This window comes from Nuphar pumila, chromosome 2, assembly GCF_984573655.1.
Source record: "Nuphar pumila chromosome 2, dmNupPumi1.hap1.1, whole genome shotgun sequence".
In the NCBI taxonomy this organism is placed as follows: Eukaryota; Viridiplantae; Streptophyta; class Magnoliopsida; order Nymphaeales; family Nymphaeaceae; genus Nuphar; species Nuphar pumila.
Window position 1 is genome coordinate 144,493,963 of NC_143250.1, and position 15,305 is coordinate 144,509,267.

The 15,305-nt window shown below is 38.5% G+C and overlaps 1 protein-coding gene across 2 annotated transcripts; it reads left to right on the forward strand.

The window, feature by feature from the left end:
- Positions 1-4,461: 4,461 nt before the first annotated feature.
- Positions 4,462-12,091, forward strand: RTE1 (protein REVERSION-TO-ETHYLENE SENSITIVITY-like protein (DUF778)). 2 transcript variants are annotated; one of them, XM_089998422.1, is made up of 3 exons: positions 4,462-4,592; positions 10,544-10,962; positions 11,492-12,091. In XM_089998422.1, the coding sequence occupies exons 2-3, from the start codon at positions 10,678-10,680 to the stop codon at positions 11,912-11,914; spliced, it is 708 nt and encodes a 235-aa protein (XP_089854548.1). In that variant the 5' UTR covers positions 4,462-4,592; positions 10,544-10,677; the 3' UTR covers positions 11,915-12,091. The 2 variants fall into 2 exon arrangements, with proteins under 2 accessions (XP_089854548.1, XP_089854549.1); XM_089998423.1 differs by having other exon boundaries at positions 4,555-4,592; positions 10,550-10,962.
- Positions 12,092-15,305: the final 3,214 nt, after the last annotated feature.

The following is a 15,305-nucleotide window of genomic DNA, read 5'->3' on the forward strand; positions in this document are numbered from 1 at the left end:
TAATATGACCTGATCTACCCTCCGGTGACAGTCCGCTTTCACACACAAGCACATGCATGCACATACTTCCATCGTTCTCTCATTATGTCTTTTTTCGCAACAGATCTGGGGGAATTAAGGCCCCCTCCCCTGTACAAACAGCCTTTGAACCAATCTAGACAGATTAGAGGCCTGTTTAAACTATCAAGCAGTTATTCAACTACCCTTATACCAGTGGGGTTCGAACTTGCAACTCCCCATCACATGGTTACTTGTACAAACTGCTCCTACCAAATGATCGGAGCCATGGATGGCAAGCTTTAAAAAATTGGAAAACAGCATTTTTTTTTGCTTTTTTAGGCTTTGGGCTTTTAGAGCGTCGCTCAAAGGGTGCGGAGGTCTTTTTAAAAAGTATTTTAACGTCGATTTTGAGCGCCGCTAAATCTCCCAGCGGAACCGGGTTTTCAGCGACGCTCTTAAAGCGCCGTCAAAGACTAAAAAAAATGGAAAACTCACTTTTAGCGAGTTTTTCCGTGTTTTTTGCATTGGCAAGGCCACGATGGACGGCCAAAACACTTACACTGGTAGCTGCGCAAAGGGTTGCCACTTTTTCAATATATATATATATATATATATATATATATATATATATATATATATATATATATATATATATTCGGCATATAAAATTGAAGAGCAATTTTCATAAGGATTGAAAACCTGCAAAAAAGCTATGAATTTATCATATATTTAGCGGAAACCCCAAATTTTTAATTATTACGTTCAACCACTCGTTTTTTTTTCATGTCAAATGCCCCCAGTACAAAGAGACTTTTTTTTTATCTCCTAGATGACATAAAAAACTTATCTTCTTCGGTTAAAGAAATAAACAACGAATGTATTTCAGTCATCTTGTTTGAATAAACAGTAGTAACCTAGTGCGTTAATGTTTCTTTGAAACGGAGATAAAAAATAAGCAGTCACGTATAATATCCCAAAATTCGGGTGCCTTTTTATAGATAACTGATAAGTGTGTCAACTTTTTGTAATTTACTCAAAGTTTTACTTATGGCCTATTTAAAACTCGAAATGTATTCGTCACAATTATTTGTATGCACAAATCGTTGTTGTAACAATCGTGGAAAATCGGCAGATTTGTACCGAATCGGTTCAAAATTGATTGGCCGATTCGGTTTAATAATATTAAAATTTCTAAAATATTTAAGGGGTTTTAAATCATGTCTTAAGATTTTCATTGTTTATTGTTTTTAAATGGCACGTCATCGTCTGGTAAAAATTTGACAGATTCGGTTTGATGCTGAATCGGCCGATTCTCTGAATCATTTTCAAATTGATTGGGACTTGAAACCAATTCTGACAACATTGGTACAAACAATAAATCAAATCCTCGTTTTTTTCTTTCGTAAATCTGACCTTGTAGAGGTATTTTTTATGATCCAAAAATCAGTGGTTATCTCCTATCTTGACTATAAAAAAGAAAAATGGTCTACCAATTCTCCAAAAACTAGGTATGTGTGGTATGATTGCTATTTTCCCACGATTTACTAGTCAATCTACTAATGGCCTACCATAGTGACACGTTTTTTTTTGGCAAAATCTCGTTTGTCAAAAACTTGCAAGAAATTGAAAAGTTTTCATAAATCTCATGTTTTTTCAGCAAAATCTCGGCAATAAAATAGTAAATTAAAAAATTTTAAAAATAGTTTTATAATAAAATATTAATAAAATTTATTTTAAAATAAAAATACATGGTTTCTTCAAGATAAATGGCCATTTAAAACGTAAATATTGCGTTTAAATCACGGTATTTATGTTTTTAATAAATCTTGCTATATTTTGAAAATCTCACAAAAATTGTCATTTTAAACTTTCAGGCAATTTCTCGTGATATTATCATGAGATTTTTCATAAATCTCACGATATTTGTCACTATGCGGCCTACTAGTTTGATGGACTTCTTTTTCTTCCAAGGTTCCATTTCTAAAGTGTGGAGAAATTCTTGGGTTTTCCATTACAAACAAAAGAAAAGAGGTCTGATTAAGTTTTTTTTTATATTTACTTCCGGAAACCACCTTCAGGAACATAGACTTAATCGGCTGGCTCTGCCTGTCATACCTTCAGTCAGTGTCCTAGCAGCGGGAAACTTTGTGAGCTTATCCCTTGCCTCCAAAGAGTCGCCATGCTTCAGCTTGCACAAAGAGTGACACTCACAAGGTTTTATTAGAATTTCTACCAATTGTCACCGCCTTTATTGAAGTTCATTACAAGCCTAATCAATCTAGTTACCTTAGCACTGTGTTATCATGTGAATTAGGAGGTCAGAAAACCAATCATCAGTTATATTCAATTTTACCACACATCTTGCTTGGGAACTGTGTATTTCTCTAGAAAACTGTAGGAGCCAACCCTAGAGATGGCAGTAGATAGGGGGAAAGTGGGGCGGGGATGAAGGGTATGAAACGGGGATGGAGGCGGGGACGAAGGTTAAAATCCATCCCCATTCGGGGATGGACGTACACTTTTTCCTGCCCCGCCCCGTCTCGTCCCTGCTACTTTTCCCTGCAATAGCCCGGCCCCACCCCGCCTCATCCCCGTTTAAACCGGGGATGGAGGACATGAAACAGGGATGAAGGCGGGGGTGGAGGTTAAAATCCATCCCCGTGCAGGGATGGAGGTTCTAATCTTGAGGCGAGGCGGGGGTGGAGACCTGGTCCCCGGCCCGGCCCCACTGCCATCCCTACCCAACCCCACAGACACAAACACATCTAGATCAAGTGAGAAGTGTGGTTACAATTGAATATATCCTGATTCGATGAATCGATTACATACAATATGATCTGATCTGCCCTCCAATGATAGACCTCTTACACAGACAAGCACACACTTCTCTCTTTCTCTCGTTACATCTTTGGATATATATATATATATATTTTTTTTTGAAGAGTAATTTTCACAAGCATTGAAAATTTTTAAACATATATATAAAATTATCAAATATATTTTTAGAGGAAACCCTAACTTTTTAATTATTACATTCAACCAGCTGTTTTTTTATTCATGTCAAATATCCAGCTGAGGTTCAAGTAGACTTTTACCTCTCAGTTGATCACAGAAACCGACAAAGACTTAGATGGTGGCATTAAGGGCATGTTTGAAAGCGAGAAAAATGTAGAAAAAGTGATACAAAACAATGGAAAATCTGTAAGAGTTTTCGTACCCTTCCAAACCAGAGGATTTTTTTGCTGAGAGTTTTTCTGAACCTGCAACATCCCCCCACAGGGAGACATGCATTGACAGTTTCCTAACAGCCATGCGGAGCCCCTGTTGGTACTAAACAACTGGAAGAATTTTTAAGCATATACCGAACATTTTGATGATAGTACAAAAACACATCTGAGTTTTGATAATTACAGCATACAACTTTGACGAAAGTAAACTTTGCATTTTTATAATAATAAAAAAAGTTTAAGCACGTTTTTAACAATACTTAAAACTTAGGTGTGCAAAGGTTAGGAATGGCAATGGACAGGGGTGGTTCTACCCTTGCCCATCTCAAAATCCTGTCCTTCATCCCTGCCTCTGTTTTGATTTTAACCTTCATTCCCGTTTCATGTCCTCCATCCCTTGTCCAAACGAAGTGAGGCGGGGCAGGGCCCGTTTCCTCTCAGTTCATTGCCATCCTTAAACAAGAATTTGGGACAGAGCGAGGCAGGGATCAGAATGGGCTGGGGCGGAGGAAAGCGCAATTCCGTTCCCGCCTCCATCACCGGTTTTTATTTTAACATCCATCCCTGCCTCCATTCCCATTTCATGTCATTCATCCCTTGTCCAAACGGAGCTAGGGGCCAGGACCCGTTTTCCCCCTGGTCTCTGCCACCCCTAGCAAAGGTTTATACTTTAGGCTATGTTTCTTACCTTTTTTGACAAAAAGATAATTAGAGTTTTACGCTTAACTGCTCAACCTATGAAAACAAAATTATGTTTAACCGCCTCTTTTAAAGCTTTTTCAAATAGGCGCTTGAGTTTTCAGCATATTACTCATATAACCACTTTAGGGTACTTTTTATCATTTACCGTAATTAACTTAATGAAATGACATTTAATCATTTTTTAAATAACTGTTTGTCACCTTTTGCAGTTGTATTATAGTTTGGGTTAAAAAAGTATCTATATCAAGTCCAACTGACTCTTTAATCATTTTTTTTAAATGATTGAACGTGGCTTTTTGAAGTTGTAGTACACTTAAGGTTAAATCAATAACTTTACAGGACGTCATATGAGCAATATGGTAAAAATACAGGCATTATTCGAAAAGTTTTGAAACACAGAGGGTAAACGTAATTTGTTCATAAGTTAGGCGGTTAAACGTAAACTTCCTAAAATCAATCTTCAAATTTTTTGAAGAGTCAGAGTGGTTGAATGTAATAGCTGTGAAGGGGACTCAGTGTCATTGAGTCAGCGGTCCTTTACTGTTTAATGATTTACTCCAACTTGAGTATTGGAAAAGTATTTATGTTTTTCAGCTTGACAGAAAGCTGATTGGATCTCTCTCCCTCTCTCTTCGATAGGAACGATGGTGGCTCCTCCTCAAGGTAATCGAGACTCTCTCTCTCTCTCTCTCTCTCTCTCTCTCTCTCTCTCTGTGATGTTAGAATTTTTTTTTAAAGATAAAAAATACAAGATATTTTTTTTCATGATCGGATGCATTCGTTCCTAATTCCGCGTTTTTCTCGCCTCTCTCTGTGATGTTAGAATTTAGGAACTGGTGGGCTATGAATACTTTACCATTCTAGAATGTTCGGTTTCTCTCTCCACTTGATAAAGAAACAAAACGGAAAATCGTTGGGTTGACATCATTTTTTTTTTCTGAGAGAGAGTGAGAGGATCGTCCTTTACTCTATACATCTGCCGTCGAAATCATGGCAAGTGAGAAAGTAGTGAGCAGAAGGCTTTCCCCATGTATTTCATGTTATATATCTTGTTATTGAGGTAATATTTTTTGGGGATAGTGTGAAGGAATTGTGGGCATCTTTATTTTTTCTCTTTTCCTATACCATGTTTTTGTTACATACATTCATTATCTGAATCATGCCCAAAGTAAGATAAGGAGGGTTGCCTTGCTCCCCCTTGAATATGTTTTTTTTTCTGATGTTTTTATTGGTGGAATGGTGCTACCCTAGAAATCTGTTTGGGGTATTCTTTTTCTTTGGGGTGGGGTGGTGTGATCATGCAATCTTTGTTGATTATTTATTATTGGAGTTACAAGAAGAAATTGGTGAGGTGTAATCTTTTCCACGGAAGTAGTTTACAATATTATGCATTTTGATTATCTTTGAGCATGCGTTCACTGGTTGAAGAGCCATGCTTGATCAGATTGTGCTTTTTTTGAGTAAGATATTGGGGTAACTTTGTGAAATCATCTTACCCATCAGAAAATTGTATGGTTTTGTTGTGAATGGGTGATGGCTCAAATGCTATGTCATACAGATACTCCATTTTGGCTCCCGTTCTGTATCCTCCTTATATATTAATCATATTAAAAACTTCATAAAAATGGCTGTATCTCCTTTTCTGCAGCCGTATCCACGTGACATAGCTCAAGTCCAACGATACAACTGGTGTTCCTATATCTTAGAAGATCATTGCTTCTTTTAGGTTTTATTTTTCTTATTGGGTGCAGCTGACAACTACAAGTTCTTTTGATCTGGTCCATAGTTACTGGAAGCTTTTTGCTACATGGGGAAGTTATCTTGGGAAGCGAAAAACTTTTTGCTTCCCTGAAAGGAAGGGAACTTTGGGAAACACACATTTGAAATTTGAGAAACTCGTTTCCCTTCAGTGGGAAGCTTGTTTCCTCCTCGTTTCCCAAATCGATCCCCTTTTGCTTCCTTAACGTTTCCCTCTCTTGTCACTTCCCACTCACTTTCTCCTTTCCTATATTTTTATATTAAAAAATAATATTTTTTATAACAAGCTTGTGTATTGGTTTATAGCATTTTATACTTGTGTTCATGTCATTTTTGTTTGCTTCCAGCCGTGCTTCATATTGCTTTCTGTGTTTCCAATTTATTTTTCATGTGCTTGCATAATTGCTTCATGATCGTATCTCGCTTCCCACTTCATGTTACTTTTTAACACTTGCTTCTCCGCTTCTGCTTCACGCATCTCTTCTCATATTCATATGTTTCCTGGTAACTATGGTCTGGTCAAATATGCCCTCCATAAGTCCTGATTTTTCTTGCATCAGTTTCAGCATCATGGACTGTGAAGAGACGAGAGAGGGTACTTGAGGCAGAGTTGAAGTTGTTGAGTCACTTTAGCTGAGATGCAAGCCTCTAGGCAGTTCATGGCATATGCTTAAACAATCCTCTTTTAAAGTAAAAAAGATTTTTGATCTCTGTCATGGAAAAAAAATTAATCTAAAAAAAAAACTTCAATTGCTAGTTACTTTGATTTAGAGATTTTCAATTTCAAGATTGTTTAAAATACTAGACACATACAACATTGCAAACCTTGGATCTTGGCCATTGCTCCCCGTCCATTCATCTGGCTTTGCTTGTGAGATGTAGGTATGATATGTACTATATATTACTTTGTGCAGAAAACTGCACGCGTCAAGTAATTTTCATTTGATGAGCATTATATTCTTTGTTTTTTGAATATCCACACCAAATTAATTGATCATGAAGAAGATGAAAGATGGAGGAGGATAATTAATAGCTATCATCTCTAATCTTTCACCCTTTAGGAGAATGGTTGCTCTCTCATGTATCTATTATATTAAACCACCCTAATAATGGGATATTACATACATCCAAGCTCCTTTAAAATACTAAAAGACTTCTACATTTGAAACAGAAAATGATAAGAAACATGTTACAAAAGAAAAACAGTTATGATGCAGTTTTGTGCCAGCAGTTGAACTGACAATTATGCCCCTGTACTTTCAACGAATTCACACCACTATTGCTTAACAATTTTTATGTGCTGGAGAACGACATTCATGTTTCTTCAATGATGGTCATTACAATCTACAAATATATGAATGTGTGGATTCATATGTTTATTGTTGGTATTATGCACTGTTGCCTAGTGAGACATGACCTGATCTAGTTCAGGTCATCATTCTAATCAGTTTTAAGACAGCAGTTTGTGAGGTCACATAGAGTATGAGCTTAAGTAATAATCCGCTGTGTACACATTTGGATGCAAGATATTAAGTTCAAACTTCAACACTTCTTATTGTGGAGTTTTGACTACTAGATGATTTGCTGATTTGGATGCGACATTTAGTTGAAATGACAATGACTACCTTTCTTGTTTATATTTTTTTATTTTTGATAGCCAAGATGGGGGATAGCCCTCGTTAGACGGGAACCTGAAAATCCTTGGTTAAGGTAGTGCAACTCTACCAGTCCAGCTCTCTTATTTTGACCCTCATTTCAGTGATTACTTTACTGGGAAGAAGTGCAGATTATTTTTGAAAACTGAGTCATGATTTGAGTGGCAATAGTAGAATCATCTCTGGAATCACATAAGCTGTTATGCACATGATTGGTCCTGGCTGCATAAGTAAACCACAGCCTGATTAAGTGCTATTGATGTCTGGATCATGATGTAATGGATGTTATAGTGGGAATCAGATTCATAATTTGTGTATACTTCATATCTATTGGGAAGAGATCTCTATGTTACCACTATGGTTCACACAGAGCTGTCCATTTTTAGACTTGCTGGTTGAGACAATATGCTTTTCTCGATGTTGATTGGTTGATTTTAAGCTCCTTGTCCATTTGTGTCTAGCATTCTTCATGTTCTGAACCGCCAAGTTTTTCCCTTTGTTTTTGCTTGATGTAATACCTCTTCACCCTCTCTAAGTGCTATAATGGGCTTTGCTCTAAGATCCCCCCGTGTATAAGGAGATACAGGACCCCTTTATACATGCTTACTTTTGCTATAAGAAGTTTATGCTTTCTTGCATCCTCTCTCTCTCTCTCTCTACCTTCTCACTCTCATTATGTGATTTTGTTTGCTTGCTTGCGCACATCCACGCGCGCTCGAGAGGCCAGTCCCCAGTGTTGGTGTGCATCGGGGCATGTCACGAGGGCCTTCACTTTCAAGCTCGTGACAAAGTGGTAATCAAAGCCTTGTCAAACCTAGGAAAGAGACTCGACATTCAGTGTCAATCGATCCGACGACAGACGTTGATCATGGTTTCGAAGATGACAGAATCACCTTGTAAGGGAACTCACCTTCCGAAGTAGAAAGAAGTTGCTCAAGGGAGTCAGGTTCCTCTTAAAGAAGAGTTCATGGCAGATGATCGTGTGGCAATTTTGGTGCACATTGTTGCCAAGTTAAAGAATATCGTGACCAATGTTAAGGAGTTGGTTCACGATGTGAATAATGCTTTTCTGTTGCTTGATCACGAGATCAAGTCTGTTGTGGAAGGGGTGGAAGACTCTGTGGACAATCTTACCACCAAATTTGAAGAACTGTTTGAAAGGTTCAACATTATGGTCAAAGAAATGATCGAGATTAGTAGGAAGAATGACCAGCTAGAGTGATGGTTGAGGACTGTCTCAGCTGGAGGAGCAACAACTGGAGATAGGTCGCGTATCAAGTTGCTTGAACCTGCGAAGTATAAAGGTACTCACAATTCGAAGAAGCTCGAAAACTTTATTTACCTGATGAAATAGTACCTTGATGTTGATGCAGACAGATTGCGCACCATAATGATGTACCTTACAGATGATGCAATGTTGTGGTGGAGACAATGCCTAGGTGATGTTGGGCGTGGTCTTGTGGCGATTGATTCATGGGACGATCTAAAGCGTGAATTGTGGAACCACTTATTGCCAAAGAATAAGGAGAGAATTGCCTGTAACAAGTCAATGTCATTAAGGTAAATTGGGTCAATTCATGACTACGTTAAGGCTTTCACCTTGTTGATGCTAGACATTGAGAATATGACCGACCAAGACCGTAGGTACCTCTTCATATATGGACTACAAAGGTGGGTTGCTACATAGCTGAATCGGCAAGGAGGTCGACGCTTGTTGTTGTCGAGCAATTGGCTGAGATTAATAGACTTAACATAATATTTCAAGTCAGGCCATTCAGAAATGATCATAACAACAACAACAACAACAACTGGAGGGATAATAGAAAGAATGATCATGGGATAATGCTGACAATGAAAACCGACAAGGTGATGACCAACAGAATCGTGGCTAGCAGGATGGACAGAACAACAATAGGCACATGAATAACAACTACAGAGGGTGACACTATCATCGTTGTTGTCATGATTGTTATCACTATCATAATGACCATTGGACGAATGAATGTCCTAACAGGAATCGTGGTCAGAGGAATGCAGATAACCATGAGCCCAAAGCTGTGAACGTCGTTCAAGATGAAGAGGGGTGTGCGGTTGCAGAAGTGCTGATTGTCAGAGCCTTGCAGATGATCAACACTGTGTAAGTGACACCTACCGTCTAACTACCTATACTTGGAAGTCCTTCTAAATGGAAGACTGACCAAGGCCTTGGTAGACATGGGTGTCACGCACAACTTTGTTTCTCTCAAAGAAGCAGAGTGATTGAGATTGCACTAAGGGAGAGTCGGATGAAGATGGTCAACTTTGAAGTTAAATCTATCTACGACGTTGTCCGCGATGTGCCAATATGCCTCTTGAGCTGGTCTGGAAGGGTCTCGTTTTTTGTATCCCCGATGGATGATTTTAAGGTTATCCTTGAAATGGAATTCTTGTGAAGCAACAAGGCAGTGTTGATGCCTCAACTGAATGTTGTCAGTTTTGAGAATAAGAAACAACCTTGCATGATTGCCGCCCACATAAAATCCTTGTGAGCATTTGGTATCCACGTTCCAACAGAAAATCAATCTGAAGTTTAGGCATTCTAATCAAAGTTTAAGGGTCTCACTTCTAAATGATCATATCCAGAGTGTCTGACCTTCATCAAAACCCTTTGTTTGGTTTAAAGAAAGAAGGGAAGGATTGATGGTGAAGATATCATGTGGCTCTCATCTAAAGTTGTTGCCTGGAAGGTTTAATCAAGTTGTGATCAAGATTCTTGTTTGCAATTTTGGACCCATTATGTGGCCGTGCCTGGAACAGATCCTTATTTTTATTGATCTGTTCTCATCTTTTATGATGCTCTGAGACCAGAACTTGGGGACTAGTTCTACCTCTTCATCGGATCTGCTTTAATATGTTTGTTGCTTCAAACTGATTCTATTCTTACTGCAAATAATTGTCATTTCTGGAAATTGTTTCTGATACTTGAATCTGTATTCTTTACATTGAGGATCAATTTTATTTGTGTTGAAACTCAATTTTATGTTGCTAAATGTTTTTTACTATAGTATTGGTGCTGTTCTAGGTGAACTTAGAGAGTTACTTTCTAAATATGCCTTCAGGACCCTTCTTTGTAGCCGCTAGTATTGTTGTTTTAGCATTCATGTTAATAGGCATGCTTATGTTTCTGTTGTTTGTAAACTAACATTTCTTTAACATCACAAGGTGTAGGTGTTTCTGCTGGTAAAACTGCATCAACCAATAAACAGATTGCAGTGTAAATGTAACTTGGAACAGGTTAATTTATCATTGATTCTTAATCTTCATTAACTAAAGTATCCAGTCCGAAAGGCTAGCCCATGGAACTGAATGTGACTGATAATATTGGTTCCGCAAATCAACATCAAAGAATGCTCCATGATAAGTGGCCACTCCCTCCATTGGATCCTAAAAGAGCCAGATTTCCATGTTGCATAGTTTGGACCCCTCTTCCCATAGTCTCATGGCTTGCTCCGTTTATTGGTCATATTGGTATAGCTACAGAAGATGGGACCATATTGGACTTTGCAGGTTCCAATTTTGTTAATGTGGACAATTTTGCATTTGGTGCAGTAGCAAGATACATCCAACTTGACAGAGATCAGGTATGCCAGATTTATCCCAATCACTTCCACCATGCAACTTTTTTTTTTTTCAAAATCAGAGAGAGACATTGAGAATGAAACAACAAGGTTTCCTGTCTTCTGATAGATGTAAAGTGCCTATAATATTCCTAAAGCCTGAATTGCCACTTATATCGGTAATGAACATTCTTGACAGGATCCCAAAAATGGTGGGAATAATGTGGCATTGGGGAGATCCATCAATGAATTTTAGTGATGCTGTTAGAAATTTTTGGTAGTCCTCATAAGCCCGTGTCAATTTTCAAGCTTTTTTAAATGTTTTCTCAATGGACTAGTAGAAAACCTGAGATAGCAAGCATGTGGTCTTAATATTTTTAAAGTGAATATATGTTGTTCTTTTTGTACCATTTTTTATATACATTTTTGAAGATTTTGGAGGAATTTCCATTGATAAAATTGTCTGCCTTCCTGCTACCAAAATCTAGGACATTCTTTTGGGTCATGTGAGTATTTTATAAACTCTGATGTGCTGACCTTTGAAAACATCCAGTGTTGCTTCCCTCCTCACTTAGCTGCGCACACCTGCAATAACAGCTATAAGCATTCAGAGAATGGGACGTCCCTCACATGGGATGATGCGCTGCGCTTGAGCACACAACATTTCCAGCACAAATCCTATAATCTCTTCACATGTAATTGCCATTCTTTTGTGGCAAACTGTCTCAACCGCCTCGCCTATGGTGGGTCCATTCGATGGAACATCGTCAATTTGGCAGCTCTCATCTTGTTCAAGGGACACTGGGTCAACTACACCTCGGTGGTTCGATCCTTCCTACCCTTTATTGTGGTGCTCTGTATGGGGATTCTAATGGCTGGCTGGCCAACTGTGATCGGCTTAGCATCTTTCTCCCTCCTCCTCATTGGTTGGTTTGTATTCATTACCTACTTTGCGAAAAAATTGATTGAATTATAGCCTTATTACCTCGTTGTGGGGCTAGTTGAGATTCGATACTCACTTTGGCTATCATAGCATGTTAGCATGATTGGCTTGAGAAGCCCAAGTGAGAATTTGGGAAGATTGTTTCAACACTCTTACAAGAGGACTCCAATTATGTTACTGTAATTTTTATTTATTCATGTTTCTTTAATATCCTTTGTGCATTGCGTCTAATTGAGTTTTATCTTCAAACAAGGGGCAGACCGAAAAGTTGGAAATTCATATGATAGAATACATCCCAATAAGTTGAATGTGATTGAAGAGAATCTTCTTTTTTTTCATCAATTCCCTCAATTACTATGTTTTTGTACAATAGTAATATTGTGGGCTTGATTTTTACATCCTATTGTTCATCACCAGCTCATTGCATTGCAACTTAAAATAACAGACTTCAAACCTCATTTCTTGTGCATGGTGCATGTATTAAAAAGGTTACATTTTCCACTGGTTTAATCATGAATATTTTATCATGGTTGAGGATGTCTCCAGTTTGAGTTAGGAGCTGTTTACCAGTTTTCATGAAGGAAAAAATGAGGGGAGGAAGGTGGAGTTAAGGGAAAGGTCGCATCCCACCTTTGCAATTTGACTCATAGCCAGGCATTGAGGTTGTGGGAGATTAGGATACACCTAAACTGTCTTGTTCTGTGGTCAAAGTGGTGTAAAACTATTCTATAGAGACATGAAAATGATCATTACCTGCAATTATGGCTAGGGGTGGCCACCGGGCCAGGCCGGTCTGGCTCGATTAAGTCCGGTAAGGGCTGACAGGCCGGACCCACATCCCGGCCAGAGTCAGTTATAATTGGGCTCGGGCTGGGCCTGTCAGGCCCCAGGTCTGAGTCTGGATGGCCCAACTGTTTTCGGGCTTAGGCTGCATTTTGCAGCCCATGCCTGACCTGTTATGGGCCATGCACCCGGCCCAATGGCCACCCCTAACTATGCCAGTACAATGCATGCTTAACATCACTCAAATGCCATGGTACAAGGTTAAAATGCTAACGTTTTTGTGATTTGTGGTTGGCTAGGACCATAATTGTAAATGCCATGAGGACTCCCTTCATCTGGTAGGGGTGACCTGTTATGGGCTAGGCACCCAGCCCAATGGCCACCCCTAACTATGGCAGAACAATGCATGCTTAACATCATTCAAATGTCATGGTACAAGGTTAGAATGCCAACGTTTTTGTGATTTGTGGTTGGCTAGGACAATAATTGTAATGCTCCAAAATTTCAAACTTATAAATCTTTTTAAAATATTTTATAAAATCCTTCATTTTTTAGAGTTTTTATTTGTGGAAACTATATTTTTTTTTTGAAAAACAAAACAAGTTAACAACTTTGGGCACGTTACCGTAAAACTCTTTCATCAAGCCATCCTTATCAAAATCATTTTAACAAGAAAATCAGGGAGCCAAAATATTCATTATGAAAACTATTCGTTGTACAAAAGTTAGGGTTTCCTTTTACACAATTTCAAACAAAAATAGGTAACTAGGGCTCAAAATTGTGAGCAGAAAAGTGAAGTCTCAGGCCATCTCGCATCCCGTTATCGGTTGTTTGAAAAAAACTTATGTCACTAGTTCTTGTAAAATAGGTCAGTTTTACGAAAAATTGGTAGGTACTCAAAATAAGATAAGAATGAATAAAAACAAAAGCATGATATGCAATTGAATTTAATAGTTATAGCAAGAATAATTAACTATGCATGCAAGTATTTTATGTACAATTGATTTTACATGCAGAGAGCAGTTAACTAAAACATATAACAAACCCAATATATGAGCTAACACAGTAAGCAGTTCATGAAACTTAAGAGTGCACAATATTGTGAACAAGATATCTTTAGTTTCGATATTAGCTAGTCTTAGGGTACGCATAGATGCGAAACGTAGAAACATTCAAGATTGATTCGAGGGTTTATTATGCCATGTATTTTTAATAACCTCAAGTCTGCTCCTAAGGGGACGACCAGTGACCAAAAGAGAATTTTTCGAAGGCATTCTTGGCCACAGATGCATCCTAGTTCTACAGAAGTCTATGGGAGATACCACCTAGGATAATTTTTGGTAGTCCCTTTCTCCTAACTCCGATGACTGGGGAAGCTGAGTCATTTGCTTATACGGTGGTTGTTAACAACTTGTCCATCAGAGTTTTTGTACCATCTATTATCTCTCTCGATGAACCGTAAGAGGTGAATGAGCGCGACAGGAGTTGCTCAACTCTCTCCTCATTCTATATGCTCTGGTCCTTTAGACCCACTTGAGCATCTTGTCTGTGAAGGCGCAACATTATCATTTTGTGTGTTTCAACAAATATGCTCATTGCAAGCTTCATGATTTTCTCGACCTCTTGTGCTACTCATCGTAGTATGACATACCGCTCCTGTATAAAGGTACAACTACGATGGTAGGCATGGGTTTCTCAAAAGATAACCCAACAGAGAGCTTTGCATACTGTAAGTAAGTCTACGCTTAGTCTTCACCATAGAAGTATCATGCAAGGCTTAGGATCGACGTGGATCCAAACATTCTTCTCAAGTAACTCGGCTTGGTTTGAAGCTAGCTGCATCTAGCAACGTAAAGGGAAATGCTACCTTTGCTATGCATGGTTGTGCACTCGAGAAGTCTGTAATTCACACAGGACACTCCCTTCTCGAGACTGGAGTGTCAGTACGCAATTTCGCTTCCCTTCGAAAAGAGCAAAAATTGGTATGTGCATCCACACGCCCTGCGAGGCTTGCAATGGAAGAACACAAGAAGCAAGACCTCGCACAGGTGTGGCAACCCAGAATAAAATCAATGAACAACAGAAAATGTGATAGCAAAGCTTGGGCACATAAAGCACGGTGGCAACAAAAAGTAAATACAGAAAATAAGCATGTGCGCATCAAGCGTGGTGGTGACCAAAAGTAAAAGCAAAAACGTAAAGACAGAAAGTAAGTACAGAAAAATAAATACATAAAGTAAGTCTAGGCATATGAAGCGCGGTGGCAACAGAAAGTAAAAGCAAAAACGCAAAGATAGAAAGTAAGTACATAAAAGTAAATACAGAAAAATAAGTTTGAGCACATGATGTGCGACGATAACAGAAAGTAAATGCAAAAAAAAAATAAGCCTGGGCACATAAAGTGTGGTGGCAACAGAAAGTAAATGCGAAAAAATAAATAGGACAAGGATCGAGAAACCGCGTCCAACACCTTTTTTTTTTACATGGGTTTTTACAATAATTGTAAATGCCGTGATGACTCCCTTCATCTGCTAGGGGTGACTCGTGGATTCCACCAAACTGAAGGGATGTCACTGGTTCAAAACTCACAGGTGGTTATCCCTTACTGTGAGGCGAAGCTTGGATCTTCCCTAATGAGTAA

What these genes read in the sequence shown, in the direction of transcription:
- RTE1 (XM_089998422.1), top strand. Translation starts at nt 10,678, where the DNA reads ATGGAACTGAATGTGACTGATAATATTGGTTCCGCAAATCAACATCAA. An exon ending in TCCAACTTGACAGAGATCAG is followed by an intron (nt 10,963 to 11,491) that starts GTATGCCAGATT and finishes GAAAACATCCAG; the next exon opens with TGTTGCTTCCCTCCTCACTT.